General features: G+C 39.0%; 1 protein-coding gene and 2 long non-coding RNA genes across 7 annotated transcripts in view; all 3 read right to left on the reverse strand.

The window, feature by feature from the left end:
- The window catches only part of LOC122077052 (serine/threonine-protein kinase STY13-like), a 27775-nt gene extending 371 nt beyond the window's left edge, over positions 1-27404 (reverse strand). Inside the window, exons 1-4 of one of the 5 annotated variants that reach the window (XM_042642812.1) lie at positions 27205-27403; positions 26899-26984; positions 25700-26798; positions 16-393 (exon numbers count right to left, since the gene is read on the reverse strand). In XM_042642812.1, coding sequence (XP_042498746.1) covers positions 54-393; positions 25700-26604 — 1245 coding nt within the window. In that variant the 5' untranslated portion in view covers positions 26605-26798; positions 26899-26984; positions 27205-27403 and the 3' untranslated portion in view covers positions 16-53. Of the gene's footprint in view, positions 1-12; positions 394-16687; positions 17039-24291; positions 24840-25699; positions 26799-26898; positions 26985-27173 lie in introns of those variants that run through there. The other 4 variants (XM_042642811.1, XM_042642813.1, XM_042642815.1 and 1 more) reach the window with 4 other exon arrangements.
- LOC122077053 lies at positions 5978-9230 on the reverse strand. The gene is made up of 2 exons (XR_006139682.1): positions 9090-9230; positions 5978-9055 (listed from the first exon to the last, which is right to left on the reverse strand). It is a non-coding gene; the product is annotated as an uncharacterized LOC122077053 (long non-coding RNA).
- Positions 22040-22382, reverse strand: LOC122077054. Its single transcript, XR_006139683.1, has 2 exons — positions 22268-22382; positions 22040-22237 (listed from the first exon to the last, which is right to left on the reverse strand). It is a non-coding gene; the product is annotated as an uncharacterized LOC122077054 (long non-coding RNA).
- Positions 27405-27654: the final 250 nt, after the last annotated feature.

Raw genomic sequence — 27654 nt, forward strand, 5'->3', positions numbered from 1 at the left:
CCCCCCCCCCCCCCCTCTTCTTTCTTTCTTTTTAAGAAAACCCCAAATTAGGATCAGTCGGTTGTCATTGGTTGGGTAATGCAACACCTGAAGCGGGCCTTGCGGACAGTAGTCATGATCTCTGTCTCAGCATTCTCAAGCATCCTAACGACTTCAGCAAAGGATGGTCGAACCTCAGGATTAGCATCCCAGCAGCGAGTCATGATTTCACTGAGTACAGGTAGGCAGTCATTGGGTACAATTGGCCTGACACCCTTGTTCACAACAGCAAATGCTGCCTGCACTGCTGTCATATTCTGGAAAGGAAGCATACCCGTGATAAGCTCCCAGAGCACAATCCCAAAGCTGTACACATCCACCTTCTGTGTATATGGCCTATGCTGGATCATCTCTCTGCAGAAAGCAAGGATAGATGCACTCAAGTAGCCCGGTTTGGTAAATGAATAACATAATATATATATATATATATATATACCAGAGGAACTCAATAAACTAGGCAACAAACAAATATGGGAGAGGATTTCAAACACCACCAGTGTAGGGGGAATCTCCCATGCCACACCAATCGGGGTCCGCAAAACAGATTCTTCAATAGGGGAGCCCACGTGGTCAGGGGATGAGAGACAGAGAGAGAGAGAGAGTCAGAAATGTGAGAGGGAGTGGGTGGAAAATTAATGGCTTTTGACTTTCATCCCCTCCCCCCAACCAGAAGAAAAGAAAAGAACGTAAAAAATACACATAATGAATCGGACATATACAATAAGAGAGGCATATAATAAGATCATAGTCAATGGTCCCTAGAAGGAAATTCCTAATCTAGAAAGTGATTTTATCCATTTGGGAAATGGCACAAGCGATGGAGGGCCTTCTCAATAAAGGGACATTAATCATATATATTTGAAAGGTATGTAAAAAAAATTAAAATAAAAAAAAAAATAAAAAACCCTCCGTTGAGGCCAACACAGGTGAGGGAGCTGCGACGGTTTGAAGAGTAGCTTGAAATAACATCACATGTATATTACTGAAATATCATCAATAAGCTTGTCCTCCAACAAGGGATAATGTATGACTGGTTTGGCTTGGTTCAAGTTCTGGCTAAACTCCAAGAGATAGTTCAGATCTGGCTTTTAATCCTATATGTTTTTTGTGTGTGTGTGTGTGGGGGGGGGGGGGGTGTACAGACTCCACACTGCTTGCAACTCCAAGAGTTTCAGATTTTCTATAATCTTGTCTTCACCAATCATGGGTTAGTTTTAGTAGCTTTTTAAGTTGTCAAGATAGAGTGGAATATGAATTATAAATTCCAGATTTTTTCTTTTTTCTTTTTTTATTTTTTTAGTTTCCTTGTCAGTCCATGAAACTCCATCTTAGCCATCCAAGGGAGAGATTTCGTCGTTCAGTCAGTCTTTGCTTTCTAAGAGTTTTAATTAAGGTAATGGCTCTCAGTCCCCCACGATTTGGTGGTCTCTTCTTTCTCGCCTCCCTTCCCCACAATTCTGTTTCCCCATTTTCTCTACCCCCACAATCCTCTCTCTCCCTTTCTCTCTTATTTACTGTTTCCCTCGTATTTTCTTTATGTTTCTGGTTATACCATTAGTATCATTATAGAACAGTTACAGTACGATTATCTGTTCCTGCGAAATTTTTCAAGATTTAAGCAAGACCACCTCCAGCTGATCCTGCTTTCGATCTGCATCATTTTCCCTCAAGGAGCACTAGCATGGATAATCAGATAGCATATGAAACTCAGAGCAATAAATCACCATAATAACTCCACATTTGCAATTAACATCATGAAAAGAAAGGGCGTAGTTAGAAACTCAAACCCTGGTTTTTTTTTTTTTTTTCTGTTGGGGGCTGGAGGAAGGGGAGAGAGAACCTAGCTGAACTCGTAAAGCATTCATATGTACCATCTTAAATAGAAAGGACTATAAGAAGTCAGACCCGGAACATGGAAAGACCTGTTACCATACTATCAACATAATAGAAGCATGATTCAGTCCTCATTTGCCAAACAAAAATCAAGTATAAGCAAGGAAAGTCATCACAACAATTAAATACATAAAAGGTCAGACAGTAAGAAGTTCAAAGGCAGCTCATACATAAAAAACAAGACATACCCTGTCAGCACCACCACATCACAAAAGCACAATTCAATACAACTTTACCAAAAGAGAGCCCTTTTGTGGCAAAGTAGGATAATTCCCTTGAAAGGAAAAAAAGAGAGGAGGGGGGTTCTAACCTTTGGCTCTTATTCACCCTCATCCCACCCTCCTTTCTCTCTTGTCTATGTTTGTGTGCGTGGCTTCATTCAAGAGAACACTTAAGTGCATGCACAATTTACAGACCAATACTATGTATGCTCAGTTCACACAGATCCAAACACCAGTAGCCCTCCCCTCCCTCAGTGAAAAATTTCTGCTTGAAAGGCTCCACAAGATTGGAATTAAAAAGTCCAAGATAAGCTAAACTTTTATATCAAAGGAAACTGAGTGATGCAAACATCAGATCACTGTACAACCCAAAGAATCATCATTAGTTATGAAAACAGTGGTGTCCACTGTCCACATAAGGAATATTTCCCAGCTTAATCTATGGTTCATCTATTGGATTGTTAGAAGGGCATCATGCTCCATTAAATCTTTTAAGGGGGAATCCAGAAGAAGAATTCATTTAAAGGTAATACATCTACTAACAACTAAGAAAAGAACTCCCAAATAGAAGGAAAATAAAGACAATACTACCAAAGATCTTTTGATGTAAAATAGATTTGAAGCCTCGTACAGGAAAATTAATTGGATACAGAAGAGAGTGACTTTCATTTGGAAGCCACTCAGCTCTTTCGAAATGCTTCAGGCTCTTATTGCACTATGATGACATCAGATGATTTGCCAGACCAGTTGACTTTAGGTAACCCATTTACTTGTAATGTGGATATTAAACTTATGGCCCCCTGGCATGGATTTAATTTCTTCAGCAGTTCTTTAACATCCAAAGGGGACAAGCAAATCAAAAAGATGCTACGACACAAGATTCACAGGTTCTGGGATGCCCATGATCTGCAATAATAGCCTAGAAGACCAGATTATTTTCATTAGAACAACACTAAAAATATACATCTTGTTTGTCAAGGATTAACAATTTAATGACTGTTGGGTTTCCTTCCTCTTGCTTCGCTACAACTTAAAGCCTAATCTCATTCCCATAAACCTACTTCAAAACCAAATCTTAAAGCCAAAATTCTCTTACACAAAACTCATCTCTAAAAGTTCAAAACCCTAACCAAACTTTCCCATTTCAAGCACTGGCATACTTGCTCAGAGATTTTACCATCATCCCGCCCCTAATCTACCATTCTAAACCCCATTTTTGTGATATGCCTGATTTCCTTACATCTTGATTGTTTTTGTTCAACTCTGGAATGTAATATCTAAGACACCCAAACCAAGTATTTGATAATTTTGCACCCCGCTTCCATGTAATTTCTGTTCCATCAAATGGAACCTCCTTTGCGGACTGATATCTCATGTAAATCATGGACAAATGGTGCAACATAGGATTTCAAGATCCTAATAATGTTGCAAAGGGCCCACCCCAAACTAATAAAATTCCAAAGAAAAAAAAAAAAAAAAAACAATTCAGGGGCAATTTGTAATATTTCAAATCACATCTGGTCCTTTCTGTAAAGGTAAAATAGACTCTAGGATGAAAAGGTCTGCATAGAGGGCCAGAATGGCCATAAATCAGGCAGCAATTCAGAAATGAAGAGCTTTCTAGCAAATAACAGAAGAACCTAGCCTAGTTTGAAACTATACAAATTTTCTTTCTTCAACACCTCTAACAGGTTTATTCAACACCCCCCCTCCCCCCCCCAAAGGAAAAAAAAAAAAAACCCTCTCAACAGGTCAGTATAGAACCTATCTTCAGATGTATGCCATCTCCTTCAATACACAACCAAATCAATTGAAACTCAAGGAGAATATTCACAAGCCTTAGGCCCCCCATAAATCCAAGTAATGGCTGTCCAAGAGAGCAGTCAATATCCACCCCCCCCCCAAAAAAAAGAGCAGTCAAGAAAATAATATTAAATGACTCAAACTGTGTCTGGAAGAATTAATGTAGAGCTAGGACATGAAGGATCTTGTTCGGCAGCAGATTTACTCCTTTGAATAATCTTCAGAATGATTGAAAAATAAAACAGAAAATTAGAAAATAAGGGAAAGAAGAAGAATAGTAATAGGGAAGGGGGATAGGGTAGTCTATGGCAAGCTTAGGTCTCTCACCCACGGCCTCTCACCATTTGTTTGGTCCCCAATTGGTTACAAAATAGAGAATCCTAATTACATAAGCAACTCTATCTAAGAAAAGAAACTATCCTAAGCTACCAAAACCCCACACAATTATCAATAACTCCTAACTTTTCTCCTAATCCAGATCGGCTTGACAACTGTTTTTCTTTTCCTTGCAAAGAAAAGCTTCCACGGACAGAAATATTGTATTAAGCATGATCTTCACCAGCTCCCTATGAGGTCCACCAAATCTGAAGCAATATCCTTCATTAAGTTGTGGTCGGTATCTTCATGGAACACAATCACTAAACCCCCACAAAAACTGAAGTTATTCTCTCCACAAATCAGCAAATCTATAGAAGGAAAATATAGAAAAAAAAAATCTCCCACAAACAGCAGCCTGCCCCTCCTACTATATCTCCACACAAGCTGTCTTTGGGTCTCTTAATATGCTTCATCGGACCAACCAAAAACCAGGCCGCAACTGACTAGTCAGTCTCCCACAGAAGCTGAATCACAGCTATTCTGGACTGGTTTTGGCCTTGTACATGCGATCTACATCAAGAATACTTCAGATAAGGCTTCGTCTTGCTTCTAACAGCTCTCTACGACTGCTAACGGCTCTCTATTTGATCACCGGTGAACAACCCACCCCCCAAACACCACCTCAGGCAGCGGTGACTAGGGTGCAGGTAGGTATACACCCAGTCCCCTCCGTCGATTTTTACTCTTCTGTCATCCTCTCTTTCACGAATCTCTCTCTTACCTCTGATCCCACTCCCTCCATCTTGCCACTGTCCTGAAACTCCCTCATCTGGATCTCTCTACTCAACCCAGGGATCTGAAACTTCAATCGACTGTCTCTCCCTTCTCGGCATATCTCCCCCAAACATCCCAGCTCTCTCAATTCTCTCTCTTCTCTCGCCCTCTCTTTCACGATTCTTTCCCAGACCCCTGATCCCTTGAAACCCCATCTCCTCTTTCGACCTCCTTCCTGCTCGCCCCACCACCAACCTGAAATTATCGCTCCTCTCTCAATTTAGCTACTATAAAACCCAATACCCTAACTCAATCTCCTTCCCCAGTGCGCTCAATTCCTACACCAGAGCCCACCATGCTCTCAATCTCCCGCCAACAACTCTCTCTCAACTCTCATTGATCCCTCTGCCCCAATTCCCTTACTGATAGCCCTATTGCTGACCCTCTTCCAGCTTTGCAGCTCTCTACCTTCACAACTTAACAGGGCCTACACCAGCTCTCAACCTACACCAATGTCACTGCTGCAACCCCCCCCCCCTCCCTGATACTAACTGCGCCCAAATAAATAAGTCAGCTTCAATCGGTACTACCTTCAGTACGTACTGGTCACCTGGGGGAGCCTTGGGAGTGTGCAGATTACCTGCGCTGCTGAAATCTCTGGTGTCGACATCAGAGGGTTAAGAGTAGTAAGGTATACTACTTGCACTTCTCCCTGTTATTTCCATAGTAATTATATGGTCTCTATTTAGGTCTGTTCTGTTGGCATGTTCATTCGACCGTATACCATACTAGCAGAGAAAATTTCTTTGATTTATATTGATCAAGAACACCAAGTAGCACTGGTTAGTCATCTATTTACTGTTGACCATATACCATAGTAACATAGTAAACTGGTAAGGTAACAACATACTTGCTTCTTAGTATTTTTGCTCCGCTCAACATTGTTTAGCTATGTGTTTATTCATAGGCTCTAATTGATGTACCATTGTATTTCTTTGTATTTCTGCTTCGCAACATTGTTTAGCTATGTGTTTATTCATAGGCTCTAATTGATGTACCATTGTATTTCTTTGTATTTCTGCTTCGCAACATTGTTTAGCTATTTGTTTATGGTCGACTCTAACTGAATTAAACATTATAATTGCTTTACTACATCTCTCTAGTGGTAAGACTTTTTGTTCTGTCGTACTAGGAGCCCTATTGCTATGCTATAATTCGTAGTAGCCTCACTAGACCATACATCTCTCTTGGTATATCAATATAATAGGTAGGAGCATAAACTGAAACATTCTGGAGCTACAAAGAATTCTGTCTATGCTTACCCCTGTCCTATTTATTTCTTATATTGGTGCGTCAGGTAGGCAGACGACACTTTATTATTATTCAGCCAATCCTCTTAACATGGATCCTAAAATTTTTTTGAATACCTTTTACTTTTCTTTACCATGCATGCCCTTTATTACTAATCTTGTTCATTAAGGTAGAGTAAGATTTGCATCTTGGAACATCAGCTCTCCCACGCGTAAGAATATGGAGCTGAATTGACATCATGAGAAGAAGAAAGATCAATGTTGCACGTATTCAGGAAACTAGATGGAAGGGTAATAGAGCTAAGATGGTAGATGATTTCAAAATACGATATTTGAGGGACGAACGCGGTAGAGGAGTAGGCATTGTGGTGGACAAAGACCTATCGAATGAAGTTGTGGAAGTTAAAAGATGTGGAGATAGGAATATATCCATCAAACTTGTTCTCAACAACGAGGTTGTCAACAAAATTAGCGTGTACCCCAAGCAGGATTAGACGAGAGTTATAAATTGTAGCTCTGGGAACAAATAAATGGATTAGTGTAAGGTGTTTTTCACGGAGATAAGATTATCATTGGCAGTGACTTAAATGGTCATGTGGGACGAGATCGTAGAGGATAGAAGAAGTTCATGGAGGATATGGATTTAGGGTGTGGAATGATAAAGGTACCTCAGTGTCAAACTTTGTGATCACCTTTGATCTAAGCATAGCAAATACTTTCTTCGATGAGAGAAGAATATTTAATTACATATAAAAGTGGACAACATGCAAGCCAAATAGACTTCCTCCTAACCAGAAGGTCTGACAAACTGCTGTGTAAAGATTGTAAGGTTATCCCCTGAGAGAACTTAACCACTCAACATAGATTGGCGGTGTTGGATATGTTCGTTGGTACGAGGCAATGCATGAAGGCAAAGCCGGCATGCCCTAAGAAAAGTCAGGTGGCTACAAGGAGTTCCCTAAGAAACATTTACCGATAAAGTGATCCAACAACGGAAGTGGGATGTTGAAGGAGAGACCAACAAGATGTGGACTGAGACGACGACCTATATTAAGAAAGTCGCTAAAGATGTTCTAGGGTTCTCAAAGGTAAACCTGACCCCAAGAGACAAGAGTGGTGGGATGATGAGGTCCAAGCAGCCATCAAGAAGAAGAAAGAGCTCTTCAAGACTTGAAAAAGGAATAACAACAGAGGGTAAGAAGAGATATTATGCGGCTAGAAAAGAAGCCCGAAATATTGTTGGGAAAGCAAGAGCAAAGAAGTACGATGACCTCTATGCAAACCTCATACAAAGGAAGGAGAAAAAGTGATTTATGGGATAGCCAAAATAAGAGAAAGGAATAGCAGAGATTTAGACCATGTCAAATGCATTAAAAGCGAGGATGCGAGAGTATTAATATGGAATGACGAAATTTTGGAGAAGGGGTGATTACTTCGACAATCTACTTTGAGATGGCTTGAACTTACAGTTTGGTTCTTAGACCTAGTGATGGGGATCTGGGTTCCAAATTTGGAATCGATCGCTTATGGGCCCACTTAACCAACTAAAACCCAAACACAAGCTAACGATGACAATTTTGTCAAAAAGGTAAGGTTCATAAGAGGATGTACATTGGTAAATAGTTGGACTTTAAATCAAAGAGAAAAGAACAAAGGATGTGTAATAAGGTGAGAGGGGTAATCTTGGAATAGACAAAACTCGATGGCATGCTGTAATAAAGTGGGGAAAAGGGACAATAATATGGACCTAAAAGAACAGATCAGGCCTTAGAAACATCGTGTGAAGAGAGTGATGAAGAAACAAAGTTGAACCGGGTTGACCCTTCTGGCAATCTCGACCGAGACAAACCGGGTCCGGATGGATGATTTGGGTTTAGTAGGATATTTTAAGATTTTATTTTATTTTAGGAAAAATTTATTTAATATCTTTTTTATCTTGGTAGATATTAGGCTAATTAAGAATATCCAATTTGAGTTTTATTTTGTTTCTAATTTTATAAGTTTAGATCTTAGGAAGTAATTCGTGATTTATGTCAATTTCATAATAGGAAAATAGGGTTCTTTTGAGTCTATAAATAGTGATAATCTTGTAACCGATTGACAGGTTTAGAAGAATGATTGAATAAGTGTTTTGGTGCCAGGTAGGTGCAAACTAGGTCATGTGACCTCCTTCCCTTCCCCCCCCCCCCCGGTGCGATCTCTTTTCTCTCCTCTTCTTTCCCTTCTCTCTTATTTTACCTCTTGCCATCGATCTGTTACATGTTTTCCCTTCTATTTTCTGTTTGGTCCCTGCAACTAGCAACGATAGCAGCTTGAGGGGAGTGGTTCGTTCTCTTTCGTCCCTCTTCCTTCCCTCTTGAAACTTTGTGTGGTTATTCTCTATCAATGGGCGACTGAAGCCCTAGAATCTTGGCCTCTCATGAGGCTCCTCCTATTGTGAGACACAACCTGCACAGGCTACCTGAAACTACCGCCAGGATCTGAGTTGTAGGGGCAGCCCACCTTCTTCGATTGCTGTTTGATGTGTCTATTGGTTGGGATCAAGAGGCCATTGAGTTTCTGACTTTCACTTATAATTTTAGATCCTTCCGAAGCCAGAGCAATGAGAAATCTCCCCTGAATTCGAAGCAACCTCCGCTGGTTCTGGGAGTGTTCGAAGGTTAAAGATGAATCTTCAATCTTGAGTTATGCTTAGACCTTTTCTATCTTCAATCTTGAGTTATGCTTAGACCTTTTCTTTCTTGATTTTCCCATTATACCCCTATAAACCCCTTTTTTACACCACTTTGTCCTTTAATCTTGATTTTCCCATTATACCCCTATAAACCCCTTTTTTATACCACTTTGTCCTTTAATCACCAAAAGTTCCAACTGCAGCCTGATTTTCCCATTATACCCCTATAAACCCCTTTTTTATACCACTTTGTCCTTTAATCACCAAAAGTTCCAACTGCAGCCATGAACAATAATTCAAATTCCCACTTGTGTCCTCTCTTTTTAACTGACCCATTAAAACATTAGAAACTTCTGGTTATTTGCCAGATTGCCATTCCAATTTTAAACCCCACTATATTTACAAGTATGCCATTATTTCTTACAATTGAGACTTCTAATAACCAGGTGGGGGCCATAAGCGATCTGATTCAAGCAATTGGAACCCGGATCCGCATCAAAGAGGAGTTATCTTCTACCTCCAGCCAGAGAATGAGACGGAAGACCCAAGGAGGGTTCGACTGGGAGATCTCCTCCAATAGTTGCCAATTGGACCTGAAACTTCAGGCGGAGAATCACCACTCCATGGCCTATCGATTCCACACAAGCAGCACCAAGAATAAACATAAAAAGGGGAACAAAAGTTCTGCTCAGGTCTGGCGGAAAACCCAGAAACAGCTTGTTGGCTGGTTCGATTCCTTCCAATAGGGTTCCTTTGGGGCTGAAACTCAAATGGGTTGGTCATCCTAAGGGGTAGAACCTTCTATCAAATATTGGAAAGGACCGAGAAGGATTAATGGAGTTCGATCCAAAACTGGAAGCAAACACTGCTCAGAAACAGAAAACCAGAAATGAAATAGAAAGAGGAAGAAGAGGGTGCTTCACACAACTCACGGCAGCCATTGGTTTCAACCAAAAACTTCATTCATTCAATTCTTCAAAATCCAACTAAATTGTTGGGTACAAACTGATATTTATAGACCAAAAGTAAACCTACTTTACAATTTGGAAGCTGAAAAAAAAGAGGAACCTACTCTAAATCAGAATTAAGATCTAACTCTACTAAATGGAAATAAAGATTGATTCTAACCCAACTAACTTGACTGACACCCAACTTTAAAAATAAAGGGGGGAAAAAAAAACAAATTACAAAAATTAACCCCAAGTAATTCCATGCCCAAACTGCATCACCTAGACTTAATGTGTGGAGCAAGCAATGCAATAATATGGGCCTATGGCATAGCATAATATTCATATTAATTCTCACTACAACACCTTATCCCCACAATAGCAGTCTTATTGTGGGCCCAATATTATATATCGATTCAGCTGTTAGGTGGTTTTATTACTTTGGTAAGTCATGGGCCACAATGTTAGTTGTTCTATTTATTAAGAGATCTTTTTTATTTACTAAGAAAGCTAGTTTTAAGACATGACAAAGGACCAAAAAGACGGAAAATAAAAAAAGGTACAACACTACTAGAAACGAAGCTAAGAAGATTGTGGGAAACGCAAGGAGGGGAAAATATGAGGGCCTCCATAATAATCTGAACACAAAGAAGGAGAAAAAGCTATCTATAAGATAGCTAAAACGAGAGAGAAGAAGAGTAGACATTTTGATTATGTTAGATTGTATTAAAAGTGAGATTGGTAGAGTGCTAGTAAGAAATGGACATTATGAATAGATGGGAAGACCAATTTTGCAGCCTAATTTAATGGTGACAGATTTCGAGTAGGAATGACGCGGAAGATTGCATTAATCAGCAAGACACCACTCGTCATAGATATATAGACATAAATATATACGCATATATGAAAGGTTGGAGTGGCTGAAGTTCATACAAGACATCAGGACCTCATGGGTATTTTGGTCAACCAAGTTGTCTAACAAGATTATGACCACAAGGAAAATGCTAGATGATGGAGGAGAAGCACTATAGTTCTAAAGAAAAAGCAACCCAGTGCACGAGGCTCTTGCTACTGCAAGGTCTGGGAGGGGCAAGTGTGAACGCAGCCTTACACCCTGCTTCGTAGAAACACTATAGTTCTAATCTACAAAAATAAAGGTGATGTCCATAGTTGCAATAACTATAGAGGCATAAAACTGATGAATCATACTATGAAATTGTGGGAGAAGGTATTGAAGCCCACCTGAGAAAATAAACTACTATTTCAAAAGAAACAATTTTGTTTTATGCCAGGTAGATCCACAACGAAAACTATTTACCTACTCAGGAAGATCATGGAAAGATTTTAAGCTTGAAAGAAGATCTCCATAACCTAGAGAAAGACTAACAGAGTCCCTAGAGAGTTAATATGGCGTGTACTAGAGAAGAGAATGGTGTTGAATAAATATGTGAATATAAATAAAGATATGTATGATGACATAGTGACTAATGTGAAGGCAAGGAAGTGAACACCCAATTACAATTGGGCTACATCAAAGATCCATTTTAAGTCCTTATTTGTTTGTGTTTATCATGGATGATTTAACCAAGAACATTCAAAACAAGGTTTTGTGGTGTATCCTCTTTGTTGATGATAGTCTTAGTGGGTGAGACAAACAAAGGGATTAACGCGAAGTTGGAACTATGGGGATCAACCTTGAAATCAAGAGGTTTTAAGATAAGTAAAACGAAGACGGTATATGATGTGCAACTTTGGTCACACTAGGATGGATAGAAAAATGGTGAAAATTGAGGAGAGAAATCTAGCAAAGTGACTATTTTATATATTTAGGGTCAACCTTAAATAAATATGATATAGAGGATAATGTTTCACAGAGAACTAAAGAGGGCTAAAGTAGAGAGGTGCATCCAGAGTATTGAGTGACCGATGCATCCCTTCAAAGCTTAAAGGAAAATCCTATAGGATAGTCATATTATCAGCTATGACATACAGGTCAGAGGTTTGGGCAATTAAGAAATATTATCTAGATAAGCTATGTGTAGCAAAGATGAGGATGTTGATATGGATGTGCAGCAAAACTAGGAAGGATAAAGTAAGAAGGAATGAACATGTTAGAGCTGACTTGGGAGCTGTCTCAATAAATGATAAGCTCCGAGAAAGTCATTTGAGTTGGTATTGCCATGTTCAACGGAGGCCTGGGGATGTACCACTGATGAGGAGTGATCTAATTCAGATTGAATGAACTTAAAGTGAGGAAAAACATACATAGTTTAGATCTTCTCCCAAGTATGACCTCAAATAGAGTCGATTGGAGGACAAGGATGCATGTAGCCAACCCATTTAGTTGCCCCAATCCATGATATCCTATTTTGTCTTTGCACAGATCAATGTAGCCAAGCCCATTATGTTGGGGTAAGCCTGAGTTTGTCGTCGACATTATATTGTAATTTCTACATTTAGAATAAGTCAATTTAAGAAATAAGAGAGTCATTAGTGGAGATTTTTCTTTCTTTTTTATCTATAAATATGTAATCCACACCCCCAACCCCCACCCCCCACCCCCGCCCCCGCCCCCGCCCCCGCCTCCCGATTTGGAATTGAATAGAATGAATTAATTTGGTTTGATTGTTGTAATTGATGGTGGAAGAGTTTTTTTCTCTACTCCCCACGCTAGCTCTCTCTGTCTTCTCCCTCATAAGCTGGCTCACCCTTCTTTATCAATCTGGTAAGAGATCTTTTCTCTTGCATTGCCCTGCCTATTTTCTTTGCCTTTTCCCCTTTTCTCTCTTCGTCCTTACATTGTATGACTGATCCATGTAGCAGACCCCACTTAATTGGGAAAAGGCAGAGTTGTCGTTGTTTCTAATCTTCTCTCTCATATAGATATTAGAATTCTCTCCTCTCGCATTATCTCTTACTTCATTCTTTCTTCAACCAATATCTGTTTTCACACCATCAAATTTGTTGGTTTCCTATTTCTTCTCCCACCATTCTCTCCCCTCGATCCTTTTTTTATGATAGAATCTTCATTCTCCTAACACCTATCAACCATCCATCTTCTCTCCCTTATATTCCCATTGCATCTTACTCTCTTTTCTCTCTCACCGATTGACCCCTCAAATTCTGGTTGGAAACTTCTTAATCTGAATCTGAAATTCTGTATATTAAATATGCTACCATCTTCCTTTAACTCTTACCATTAGATCCTAGATTCAGATCTGGACCATAACAACCCATCAGATTAGAATGTTTCCCTTCTATAGTAATAGTAAGCCCACCACCATCAGATCCACCAATCAATCTACATCAATCAGGATCAGAGCCTAATCTGGCCATTGATCCATAAGAAAGGTTTTTCTTTCAAGAACTTCAGGTGATACAAGAGTGATCATGAATAAGTACTGAACATCTTAATGAGTTTCGATGACTTGACCAACTACAAAGTCAGCCGCTGCCCACATTTGATGTGCGGAAGCTACCTTTGACAAGCCGATATCAGTTGTTGAATAGTGGGTGGAGGAGCAAGAAGACGAACCACCGATGACAGAACCAGTCGTCATTGAAGAGCCACCTGTGAAGAAGCATAAACTGATTAATCTTTTGATTGAACCAGTCAGATCCGTGCTTTATATTTGCAACTTCAACAACGAACTTCTTGTCACTAATTTGGTACCATTGGATCGTGGGGCTGGTCAAGGAGGATGGCTTTTGATCATGTGTTGAAAATCTTCCCGTTCTACAAAACTCAAGGGTGCGCTTTTTTTCAAACAAGGGGGGAATAATTCAGAAGCACAATCCCAACACTTTGAGATGGATGATCTTACAATTTGGTTCTTAGATCTGTACTTTATTATGTGGCACAATATAATAATATGGTCCTATAACGTAGGATAATCTTTACATTTATTGCAGTCTTATTGTGTGGTTCAGTGGTAGATATCAATTTAGCTGCTTGGTGGTTTTATTGCTTCAGTAAGTCATGGGCTATTAGTTATTTATTTATTAAGACTTAAGAGTCCTATTGTATTTTCCAATTTTGGGATAATTCGATTTAGGAAATAAGTCCTTAGTGGAGTCTATTTCTTTCTTTTTGGTCCATTAATCCAAACCCCCCTCCCAATGATTTGGAATTAAATCGAATGTATCTGATTGGTTTGGTTTTGCCATTGATGCAAGGATCAACATCTCGATCTCAAGGCCGGCTTTGACCAAGCACGAAACCGTAAAATGGGTCAAAGCCTGGTTTTTTTGGGGGGCAAAACTCGACATGTAATGGGCTGTCAATACTGGTCAAAACTACCAAAATTGGTTGAAACTACCAAAATGTGCGAAATATGGTCAAAACTTGGTATGAGTGAAGATCAATTCAAGTTTTCGTCTCAATTTTCTGTCGAAACCAGGATATCACAAGTTGGCTCTCTCTTCTTTCTTGATCTGGTAAGAGATATCTTTTCTTTCTTTCTTTTTCTCCCAATTATTTGAGATTTCTCTTTCCTTCCTATTTCTTCTCTCCTTTCCATGGATTTAGTTCACAGTATTGGATTGGGTATCGGCCAGTTCTGAAACAGATACCTATCAATCCATATTGGACGTTTTTGCCCTTAAGGATACTGATACCAACATTATTTTGACCATTTTACCCTCTGTCCATACTATAACACCAAACCTGGTACAAGGCAGGTCTTTGTATCAGTGTTGGCGGGCGGTTTATTCAGTTGGGTGGGCCTACAAGTGATTCAAACTGGCATTTTTGGAACCCTGGATTGCACCAAGGAGTAGCTAATTAGGGAATAGTTATTGTTGGAGGAGGAGTTTTTTTTTTTTGGGTGAATAAATAATTCATTATCAAGGAAGAGACAGGAGGGAATATACAGGCCTGAGGGGCAAAGAAAAGAAAAATAAACGGCCAAAAAGGCGGCCAACAAAACCCAACTAAGTGGAGGGACGAGAAAGGATGGAGAGGGGGACCCCAAGACACAACAATGAGTATTTCCTTGGGGTATCACTAACAGTGTGGGGGAAAGTGTGAGGAGCTTAGAACTAACATCAAACTAGATGGCTTTCCAAGTCTTAAGGAAAGTCCGGGAGTAGGGAGTCCATATACGAAGATTATGTTCAATCCAAATGTGGTTGATAGCGGCGCAGAAGCCGAGCTTAACAGTAGAGTCACAGATAGAAGAACCAGCAAAATGTCATGTCAATCCAAATCCATTCTCTTTACGGAGGGAGGATACACCTCCTTCCAGGCCAGCAAGAATTGGGAACTCTTTTCCAAATGAAGAAAATGGGCAACTAAAGAAAAGGTGGTCGAAGCCTTCATTTCCATTCCAACAAAGATAGCAAGAGGGAGAGACCTGAATGTGCTGGTAGAGAAAGAAGGATTGGGTGGAAGGCAGTTGGAGAAGGCTCTCCAAAGTCCAAACAGTGAAACTGTGGCGGGGAAGGTGCCCAGTACACTAAACAATCTAATGACAAGGGGCAAGAGGATTATGGGAACAAATAAGATCCCAAACTAAGGAGAAGCTGAATATACTAGTGGGCGAAGGAGACCAGATGACTTGATCTCCTTTGCCACAGTGAACTAGGGGAAGGGGGGCATAGAGGACTAAATGTCTAAGAGGGGCAAGGAAAGGAGGGGGGAGACCAAACCTCATTTGAAAATGTAGTAGTCCTTAGGGAGTTATTTCTTCTCTCTCTCTCTCTCTCTCTCTCTCTCTCTCTTGGGGGGTGTTTAAAAGAATTATGGAATGGAAGGCAATGAAAATATGTCGGAACTTGTGAGATCTTCTCCCATTCTCTACAGCATGAGTGATTCCTTGCACACCAAGTTGGTGTGAAGCCAAGCCCCCCCTTTTCTCGCCCCTCTTTCTTCGTTCCTTGGCAACAACACCCCCCCCTTTTTGTCCCCTATTTCTTCTCTAATAGGCTATGACCCTCTTTCTCTTCCCTACTCCTTTTCTCTTTGGGCTAAAATAGGACTTGTTTGGGGTTTGATGTGGATTCCAAAATCTGCTTCGCCATCTTTTGACTTGAAAACTTAAGAAAATCCAACTTTCCCCACTAGACTAAATTGGATTTACAGCAATTTTCATACCAGTCCCAATTTCTCTCACTTCTGGCTTAAATTACAGCCCCAAACACCATGGGGATTCACCAATTAGCAGCAGGAAGGCATAGAGGACACATTCTTTAGAGTTCGGTAGCAACTTAGCACTTGATTGCAGAACTCAAACTCATGGGGCAACAAAAGGAAGGTACTGACCTACCATGTATCCTTTATTAAATTCCATGAATCCTCATAATGAATTTCTGCACTTGTATTTGGAAATTTTCATCATTTATGGCTGCTCTTAGACCTGATTTCGAGCATGTATATCGTAAATTGCGTTAGCAGACCTTCTAAAACCCAAATACTTTCAGTCCTTGGACTTGTATCAGATTTCCCAAACCTGTCCAGCACCACTATATCCAGCTAACTTTCAAGTTCCAACTACAATGAAGAAGACACCAGAATTATTCCAAATAATCCATCATGAGTGCTATTTACCTTGTGCATAATACTACAGCTCCTAAAGTGGCTGGTTGGCTCATAGTGATAGCCTTCCTAACTTCCTAGAAACCCGAGTAGAGATCTAATATTCATATCGTTAAAATCTGAGTCCCTGGTTATATTCTTGTTAGATAACCAATAAAGAACCAACTGGCGTATGCACATAAATGGCTTCTGAATGGAACCTCTTATCATTGTTTTGATACAGTTGTTCCGTTTTTTGCTATAAGTCAGCAAAGTATATATTAATAATGTAAGAAAATGGTACAAGATTAATGTCTAGGCATCCCCAGACAGAATACCCCAAAAAATAAAAAAATCATTTGAAGCCAATGACTTATGACATCACATCAATTTCAATCCAAAGCCATCCATTTAACAGTTGCAATCAGGCAACTTTACCAAACAAGCTGAAATAAAATTGGAGCTTCTTCTCCATAAGTTGTTTAAAAAATGTAGATGATTCGCAAGCGCCCCAGTGGGACCCATACATCTACTAGCCTCGTACCCTACAAACAGAACATCAAAACACTTTTCATGTGTAAACTAATCCGTGGGAATAACTTTACATTCTTACTTTTCTTTATAGAGAAACACGTCCAAGAAAATAAGACTCAGATATCCAACAGAACTATCCACATCTTCCATCACATGATAATTACCATTGCATAATCTCTAGCAGTTAATAATCCTTCTCAAGCCTGGCAATATTTACAAATATCTCATTTCCTTCTAAGAGATTCCTTTAATTACTACATTTCATTGTATGGTGATATCCACATCCACCATCACATGATAGTTATCTAGTAATAATATCTGGTAATAAAAATTCCTTCTCATCAAGTCTTACTATTGCCATGGAAATATTTACAATTAACTAATTCCCTTCTGAGGGATTCCTTCAATTACTACATTTCATTGTATGGAGGCCCAATAGGATGCATCAATCAAGAGTTATTAATCAAGAACATTCTAGAGGAAAAATAAGATCTTATGTACATATTCCACAACATGTGAAGTTCCTACTAATAACCTATCTGAAGAAATAATTCCAATTTCTTTAATTGAGCGTAAGTAGTTATGACATCCAATGCCATAGTCCACAACAAAAAGTGTTTCTGATGCAGATTCATCACCGCAATGGACTTGTTTTATTAGGAATAAGTCTAGGGTTGGATTCTATATGTGTTGGGCCTTTGATCCCATGGGTTTTCAATGTAATAAGCCACTTTAATGGGCCTTTAATAAGGGTTAGGCTAGGCATATGGTATTAGTCAAGTAAATGTCTTAATTTCTTTACTTTACTTGTTATTAAGTATTTTAATTAGGCTAGAATAGGAGTCTATAAGTTCAGTCCTGTTTTGAATCCTATTTTCTTTGTTATTTCAATTTCCTAATTAGTTTAGGTTCCCAATTAGTTAATGATTGGGTTTTAAGCCTTTCCTTTTCTGTCTATTTTTGAGTTCTCTATATAAGGTTGTAAGGGGGGCCAGCATTTTACACAAATTTGATTAATGAAAATTGCTGCTATTGCTGCTCCTCTTCATGTTTGACGATTGTTCCTTGTGTCTAATCAAGGTAAAGGAATCAGTGTTCGATCTGGTTGACATCTTGTGGTGCAAAGCCCGAGCGGTCCTCAACTTATTATTATCCTCCACTCAAGTTTTTGGTTTTCTTATTTTATTATCTTCACTCTCTTGTTCCTGCTGCTGTCAAGGAAGTACTGTTCTTCAAGTTGGATGCAAACTTTTTTTTTTTTTTTTGGATTTAAAAATTCAGCCATCCAATCGCATTAAACTTTTGACCATACCTTCTATTTCATTAAAATATGATCTTAGTCAAATCTGAGACAATTCTGATGGTCAGATCTGGAGATTAAACTCTTTTTCCAATTCTGCCTCGCCCTTTTCAAAACCTGAATGAACTACTGTTTCTGGCCTTAGAATAACTACTGTTTGTTTCCTGTTGCGTCTAGATCTCAGTTCTGATTTCAGAGACCGATTGGGACTATTTGACCTCATTTCTGAACTCCAATTTGGGGTATAAATTACCGTAATACCCTCCAATGGTTTCTGCTTATTAATCTCCTGTTTAGCTACTGTTTTGTTCATCAGCTATTGTGTTGCATCTGGTTTATCCTCTGAATATTAGGTCCCATCTATTTCTGGTTTCTGGTTATTGTTTCGAGTTATCCGAATACAGTACTACTACATTAAATGGTATTAGAGTATGGCGGAGGGATGGTTCACCTAGGCTACTCCTGATCTGATGGTAAAAGTTATAGAGATGTTGCAGCAGATAATTACTGAACAGAAGATTATGAATGATCAGATGACAACAATGGAAAACCAAATTGCTGACCCGACTGATAGAAAGCGACATATTGGTTCATATATCACTTTTCTAAATTTGGTGAAATACTCAACTGTATGACCCAACATGTATGAGTTTTCTCCCTTGAATTTTCAATGTTTCACGTTGAGTTCACTTCCTAGACTTACCAAGCCTAAATAAACATCTGCAATAACACCAGAATTGTCTAAACATTTGACCATGGATAGACGATGCTATGACATGTCCACCAAATTTCAGCCCAACCATAATGTCTCGTGGCAGTTATTTAGGGCATGATGGAAAAGGTTTTGTATCCTGGACTAATGGAACCCCAGTCCTATAGCATGTCATCCCTGGAACACATTTGATAATGCCCAACAAAGATCAAACAATAGCACATTAAAAAAATAAAAAAAATAAAAATAAAATAAAAAATAAAAAATAAAAAAAATACTATCCAACAATTATAGGAACGCACTTTTTCTTTAAAGAGAACCGTACAACAGTACAAGTACAATATTTTTTGCCCAAAAAAAGAAAAAATAAAAGATCAAAATTTAACTACACGAAATTATTTGTCATTAACCAATAAACAAATAAAAGAACCTCAATTCCCCACACCAATAGCTTGTGCAGATACTACTTTACAAAAGAACTCATGCAATTCAAAATACAATTAATACTACAAAAGTAGACATGTCTCTATCCCTCTTGTTCTCCTTCCTCCACATGGCCTCCCCATACCACTTAAGACCTTAAACTCATTCCCGTTCCTTCTTGTGACTTCCTACATGACCTAAATATAACTTAAATTACTAGGGAAAATCTAGAGGGAGGGCCTCAATGCAAAGGTAAGGTTAATCCATTAAGAACTAGTGGTCGCAGGTTCAAGTCGGGAAACAGTCTCTTCGCAAAGCGGGGGTTATGGATGCATATATTATAACCCTCCTCAGACCCCACAGAGGAGGGAACCCTATGCACTGGGTATGCCCTTCTTTTATTACTAGGATAAATCTCAAAGAATTACTTAAAAGGAAGTGATCCCAGTTATCAAATCAATAGATCCTAGTTAAGCGCATCTCTAATTAGAGGGTTTCATCTCTCCTAAAATCTCACCACATCAACTAATCTCTACTCCTCTCAACCATCCCTAAAGTCAATCCCTACATACTCTATTGGTAACTTGCTTGTATCTCCAACAACGTTCCCCCAAAGCTCTCTCCCACTGCACTCCACGTTGGTTGGTAGATTTGCAACATCCATAAGGATCACTCTTCCTCCACATGCATAAATAACAATTTATTTTTGAATAATGCATAATTAACAATTTATTTATGCAATACATGTTTAGGAAACCAACATACAGATAAATTAAATTTGTAACTTGTAAGGAAATCTTATAGTGCTACTCTAAATGTATTCATCAATGGAAGGAGATCCATCCCCTAAATACAGATAGTTACATCTCTTCACATGCGAAAGTTTTAAATGTAGGCTAAAGGAAGATTGGATTTTGATTATACAAAGTGGTGATCGTAGCTACATGAATGTAACATCTCTAGGTGCCCACCTAAATTTTCCTTTATAACTACATCCGGTTTAAGAATGGATTTTAAGTTGATTTATTGTCCTCTATATTTGATGCAAAGAAAATTCTGGAGCTGATTAGAGGGAAGAGACTGGTTCTTCGCTGGCAATTCAATAAACAGGAACCCAGGGGAATCCATGCAATGTTTGTCAAGAGTTGCAATTGCTCGAAAGAGGGTTCATGAGACCCATGGATCACAAAGAATAACGGAAATTACAGTATAAAATTTGTGGCAATTTGCATGGAGTAGAACATTCCTCTTGCAGTCTTGTCTTTGAGATTCTTCACACAAGTTACAAAGTAGCCTTAAACCCTTTTTTTGTTTTCTGTGGATATATATAACTCATATCTAAGAGACCAAACTGGACCCCGTATCTCCTTTCCCACTACCCCTAGCAGGCCATATACCCAATAAAGGCTGGAAGGAAGAAATACAGAGCCCAAAAGGAAAAAAAAAAAAAACTCATGGCTTTTTCCTAAGCATTCACTGATAAGTTGGTGCTCTTAGTAAAGCACTAAATGTTAGCCTTCAGCATGGGTGTATTCAATTCCAGATAGACTTAATACAAGATAACAATTTCTGCCTGGCCAACAGCTGTTTCTTCATTTTCATTATTTTTGGAAAAAGGGAGAGGCAGTAAATCCTTACCCTTGAAAAAGGACCTCTTCCTCAATTTTCGAAGACAAACTTCTGTATTGAGGACTCTCAGACCTCAAAAGTAAGGCCCTAGGACCAGGGTTTAAAGTATCGGTCCGTATCATACCGTATCGGCCGATATGGATAAAACTCTTTTGTATCGATACGTGTCTTACGATACATACCGATACGCACGGATACACCACTGATACGATACGATACACACCGATACGTACCGATACTCTATAGAAATTCAAAATCGAAGTGAAATGTACGTTTCGATATATATCTGTACGTATCAGTGTATCGGTATGTATCGACCGATACACACCGATACGTACCGATACAGTCATAAAATGGCCAAGATGGGTAATTTTTCAGAAAAACACAATTTTTTGAGGTGTTTTTGTTCCAAAGTTGCTGCCTACCATTTTTCTCTCTAACTAAAGTGGAAATCAAGGTTGAGAACAAGGATTTTACATTTATGGGACAACTATAAACCTTGGATTTTTAGTGCAATACTCTCAATTTACTGTTTATGCATAAAACATGTTATCTATAGCTTTTTTTAACTATTTTTATATGCAAAAGTGTATAAAAAGTGTTTCCTATCCATTTATGTGCATATCTTTAGCGTATCTTAGCGCATCTCCGATACGATATGATACCCTCTGATATGTATCTTAATTTTGGCCGACCGATACTTTAATCCTTGCCTAGGACCCTAGCTAATAAACTCCATGCTGATCATATCGAATTGCCGGATCACGATGCCAGTTGTTTATTTATTCATTTATTTTCTTGATTGATGGAAAATGATAGTGCTTCAAACAAACAATGTTTAGGATGGGATCTGGGCTTAGTCTGTTGGCAAAGCATATCTTTTAATCTGTCCCCGTAAATTTTAGCCACAGTTGGCTTTATCAATCTGAAAGAAAAATTTGCAAGTAATTACCAAAATTAATAACCATTATCATGAATTCAGAATACAACAGTATGCTAACACTAGCACTGCATAATTTGCTAGTAGTTTCCTGGCACTCTTCATACAAGCATAAAGCAGTGTCTATCAAATACTCTGGTCGAATGGTCCTAAAATTATTGCTATGAATAGGACATACTGGATAAATTCTAACAGAAGGCATATACCTGTTAGATAGTGTCATTGTGGGCATATACCTGTTAGATAGTGTCATTGTGGTAAATTTAGTATTTCAAACTTTAAAGTTAAAAAATTTAGTATTTCAAACTTTAAAGTTAAACAATGCATGTTAAGAATAACAATGTCTCACAGGATAGTATTTCAAACTTTAAAGTTAAACAATGCATGTTAAGAATAACAATGTCTCACAGGAAGCTAATTGGGTGTTTTGCTAATTATTTGGAAATTCAGACGAACTTTTTTGCTGAATTCTCAGCTTTGTTAAGTGGTATTTAAATGGCAATGGACACAGGGAATGATCATCTATGGATAGAAAGCAACTCCAATGAGATGGTGGTATGGTAAGTAACTCTATCCTTGGATTTTTTAGAAAAGATGTGATGTAGATAAGTCACTTGGGCTTATTTTATTGCAATAAGTCTTAGGTTGTGTTATGCATGTGTTGGGCCTTTGATCCCATGGGTTTTCTTTGAAATGAGCCACTTTAATGGGCCTAAAATATGGGTAGAAGATAGAAAAACGGGATTTAAGTCATTAGTTTAATTAGTTGCTATTTAATTCAATAAAGGCCCATTAAACCATTAGTTGGTTGTAAAGTCCTATATGGACTATTAGTTAGGCAGTCTACTCCATGTTGGAGTTAGAAGTCTAGTCCTAGTTCTATTATGAGTCCAAGTCCTGGTAGGAGTGTCTAGCCCTATTTGGAAACTAGCTCCTAGTCAAGGTATGATTGTAATTATGTCATCTTTAAATAGAGTAGCCTATGCACTGATATTGCTTAGATTTTGAATTAATAAAGTTGCAAAGATTTACTTAGAACAACTGAGATAGTTGTAGGTGAGAATCCCTAGCCGAGACAGCCACTCCTTTCCCACTTTATCTTGTTTCTTCTCTCTTCTAATCCTATATTCAATCACCATTAATCTATTAATTTCTACTACTGTTATTGTATTGATTCTGCCCAGAAACTCCAGAAAACTAGAATTGATTCAGCAATCCTAGTTCCAATAGGAGAGGAGTCGATCTCCTTCTCCTCCCTTTTCTGTTACCTGATCAGCAAGGCACCTTCAAAGATTGTTCCAGGCTATAAGAGGGACCTTCGATCTCTGTTACAACAGCAACCATCAAGGCCAGCAGCAACATCTATAAAGAATTCTCTCAGTTTTCTCTCCTAAGTCAGAAAATCAAGAAAGCTCGTAACTTCACAACCAGCCGTCAGAATCCTCTCAACTTTGGGGGTTTTTGTACCCTTCCTAGGGACTAACTACGCCCAAGAGTGCAACTCAATTGGACTCCTACAGACCTGGCCGCACCCCTCTCTCTCCAACTCTATAGCAAGTCTTTCTCTCTCCTATCGGGTTGGGTTTTTGGTTGATTTTTCTCCTATATGGATATTGTATCCTTGGGGGTTTATTTGATGGTCTTATTTCTTTGTTTCTTAGTCCTATTTGTCTTGTTTGGGGTTGTAAACTCCTGGGGTAATTCTTGTAATCTATTCCTGCATTAAGATGGAACTCTTTTTTATTCATACCTTGCATCCATATCTTGGAAGATCTCTCATTGTTATAGGGAGGTAAATTCTGTGGCAGTGCTCTGGCTAAAGGGAGTTCTAATCAGCATACATCTTTCTTTTGGGAGGCAAGTCCACAGTTCGTAAGAGAAGACATAAATTGGGACATTCAAGGGAGGCCTGAATATCTTTTTGATGGATAACTATAAGTTTCTATCCTAGGAACATCTTTGTTACTTTGTAGCTCCTTGGTCTTGAGGTTTCTGCTGATGGCAATGCCAAAGGTGGATCCTTGAGTCAATGGAGTCCCTTTTCTGTCTTTATTTTCCGCTATGGCAATGTCAAAAAAGGTGAGAGTAAAGATATTTGGGTTTTGTATTTCCCATCTGGGTATGCTTAGACATATTCTTTGTACATTACTCAATATTAAAATATTAATATATTTCTTGCTGACTTAATAGCATTAAAAAAAAATATCTTCTAAATGCCATAAACAAATTAAGCATGTTTCTCTGTGTCGGACATCAATACTTCAGATCAGCGGGATGATAATATTCATTAAAATTTATATAAAAATGTTGTATAACAAAGAATTCTGGATGCGATGACAGCTCCATACACTTCGAAGACATAACATGGACACATAATAATAGGGATTCAACAGAGAAATGACCTCTTAATCAACTCTTCTTGGGACCTAACTAAAAAAGAGGGGGTGAGCTAAGAATGTTTTGCAACAAAAAGAACAAACTCAGCCTTGTCCCAACTTAATGGGGTCAGTTACATGGATCCATACAAAAAAAAAAAAAATCCAAACAAAGAAAGGTAAAAGGAAAATATGTAAAGATGAGAGTAGGAAGATGAAAATAAGAGGAAAGAGGCATAGCCCAACAAGTTAGGAAATCTCAGCTAAACAGGGTCGGCTACATTGATCCTTGCACTCCAATAGGCTCTATCCAAGGTCATACTTTATATGTATAGTCGTCCATCTCTAGCTTGCCATCCAATAAGAACTCCAAGATTGACCAGCGAGCTGGGATGGTTTGGCTATTCCTTTCTATTGAAAAGGAGCCAGCTGTCTGCAAATGGGAAGGGAGATCTATATAAAAGAACAGTCAACCCCAACCGATCCAGATTGGTATCCCCTAGGAATGATGCTGGGTTTGACACAAACCTTTAAATTCTTGTTTTGAACCTGAATTCAAAAACCTCTATGCTTGAATCTATTGAATGTGGGTATGTAAACATTCATGCAGCATTAGAATCAATGCAAGTGATAATTTTTTGGGGGTGGGGGGGGGGGAAGACACAAACATCCAGTTCCCTAGAAGTCATTAGATAGCAAAGTAGGTAAACAAGCAGTGTCAATTTTTTAAGAGAGATGCTGAATTCCAACCAATTCATTACTTACAAAAACATAGAACCACATTCTGTTTAACAAGTAATAATTTTCCTCAAACCACAATGTATATATGTCAAAAGGATTTTCACAAATCAAAATGCCAGAAAGAGCAACTATTCTAAAGCAACAAAGGCTGGTGGATGCACATAATAATAACCATCGTTTTGGAATAGGGAAGGTTGAACAGCACAAGCAAGACAAAAGTACAGCAAAGCCCTCAACTGAATAGAAGAAACTCGCTGCACACAGAAAACTTAACAGCACATGAAAACCACATCATCAAAATACATTAGAATCATGCAAAACATACATAATCCACAGATTATTAACTAATGTAATCGATCATCATGAAAATCCAGCCACACCTGATACTAAAACAGAAACCATCATTGACAATTACACATGCCGGGGAGTAATTTAACATAAGGAGTTGGTAAAATTTTGAGAACCACAGGAGAAAAAGGAACAATCAGAACCATCAAGCAAAAGATAAATCTTAAAAAAAAGAAATTTTCACAAGCAGGGAAAGATGCTTACGGAGCCATCCATCGGTAAGTTCCGGTCTCTGGGGTCATCCCCTCAGTCTGTACCTCAATACGTGCCACACCAAAATCTGCAATTTTGATGGACTTGTCTGTAAAAATCAACAGGTTATCTGACTTCAGATCTCTGTGAATGAAGCCCAGCCCATGCACATATGCCATTCCTCTCGCAACATCCAAGGCCTGCTTCACGGCCAGCTTCAATGGCACTGATCGATTCTGCCTCCTCATCAAGAACTGCCGGACTGATCCTCCTTTTGCATACTCTGTCACAATGCACCAAACCATGGGTTTTCGACATGCCCCAATGAACCTGACTATGTTGGAGTGTTTAAGGGTGGCCAACATCATGACTTCCTGCTGGAACTGCTGTTCCATCAACTGTGCCCTCTCTACATTGTTCTCCGGCCTTTCCAATATCTTGATCGCAACATCTTCACCATTGTATGTCCCTTTATATAGCTTCCCAAAAGCTCCCTGTGCAAAAGCAGTCCCCATGTTAAGCTTCCTCAAATCGATTGTCCACTCATCATAATTCGCCAGCCCTTCCGTGGGGTGCCTGCTATCCATCAAGGCTTGTGCCAGTGCATCATCACTCAGCGCATGGGAAACCCTCCCCGGACGAAGAACACTGTGACCTACAGAGTAATTGTTATTGACAGGACGCAGACCAGGATGATTTAATATATGAGTGTGGGAATCGTTTGATCCGACGCTGCTGTTGTCCACAGACATCGAGACTGAACCCCCACCATTACTCGTCGGCAAACTCCCAATACTGTCGATTGACATGTTGGAACCCTCACCAAGTTTCTCATAAAACCCTTGAGTAAAATCATAGAAATTGTTCGGACTGTTGTCATTGCATATAATTCCGGTGAATTTTGGACCCTCCACCATCTTTCCGACTGTTACGAATCACCACCTTCAAATCGCTTCACTTCTTCAGCATCGGATTCTCCAACTTCACACACCGGAAGGAAACCCTAAACAGCAATAACTTCAGCTCTGACGTTCTTCTGAGTTCTGACCGACTTGCTGGTAAAGTTTCTCAAGCATCTACTCGTTCCTTCAAATTACGAGTCCGCAAAACCCTAAAGTCATTCAAATCGAAAAGCTTGAGGACCAAATTTCAAACTTCAATTCCATTCCGATCCGAAGATAAAAGATTCTTCATAGCATCAGATACCATACCTGTCTCAGCTTCAGTTCTCTGAGATAAAACCCAGAAACGAGGAACCCACAATGAAAAGCTACAAACAACGCCAGAACAAGAGAGCCTGCAAAAAAAGGAAAGTCAAAAGCAAATTCCGATTTTTTCTCTCAGTCGCAGTAGATAATCTTCGACTATCAATCAAATCCTTCCAAATTCGAAAGAAAAAATTAAAACAAAATCGCATAACCAAGAAGGAAAGACAGTAAAACGAAGTCAGAAACCCTGAAAAAAATATGAAATTATAGATTCATACTTCCATATACGGATAGCAACACAGAACGTACCCCGATCGATGGGGTTTCCTCTACGATTCTTCAAATTGTAGCTGCAACCACAACTTAAAAATGGAATAGCAAATGATCCTTGAAAGACGAAAGAAGTAGCACTTTTCAAGAGCGATTACGCCCTGTTAAAGACGGAGACCACCAGTAGAGGAGGAAGAGCAAGTCGTCTCTCATTTTCTTTTCGCCTCGTTTTAATTTATTGCTTTATCTTTCTTTTGCTTATAGGAAAATATTTTTCTACCAAAAATAAATAAATAAATAAATTATTTCCCGTTTCTTTGTTTTATTTAGGGCCCAGGTACCAGAAGGTCCAGAATCGGCTCGATAAAATCGCAATTTCTCGCGATTCCATAGATCCCGACCCATGGCCGAATATCTCGAGGAACGTAACGGTTGCGTTTTGTTTTTTGGCAGAGTAACGGATGCGTTTTGTTTTTGGCAGAGTAACGG

This window comes from Macadamia integrifolia, chromosome 4, assembly GCF_013358625.1.
Source record: "Macadamia integrifolia cultivar HAES 741 chromosome 4, SCU_Mint_v3, whole genome shotgun sequence".
In the NCBI taxonomy this organism is placed as follows: domain Eukaryota; kingdom Viridiplantae; phylum Streptophyta; class Magnoliopsida; order Proteales; family Proteaceae; genus Macadamia; species Macadamia integrifolia.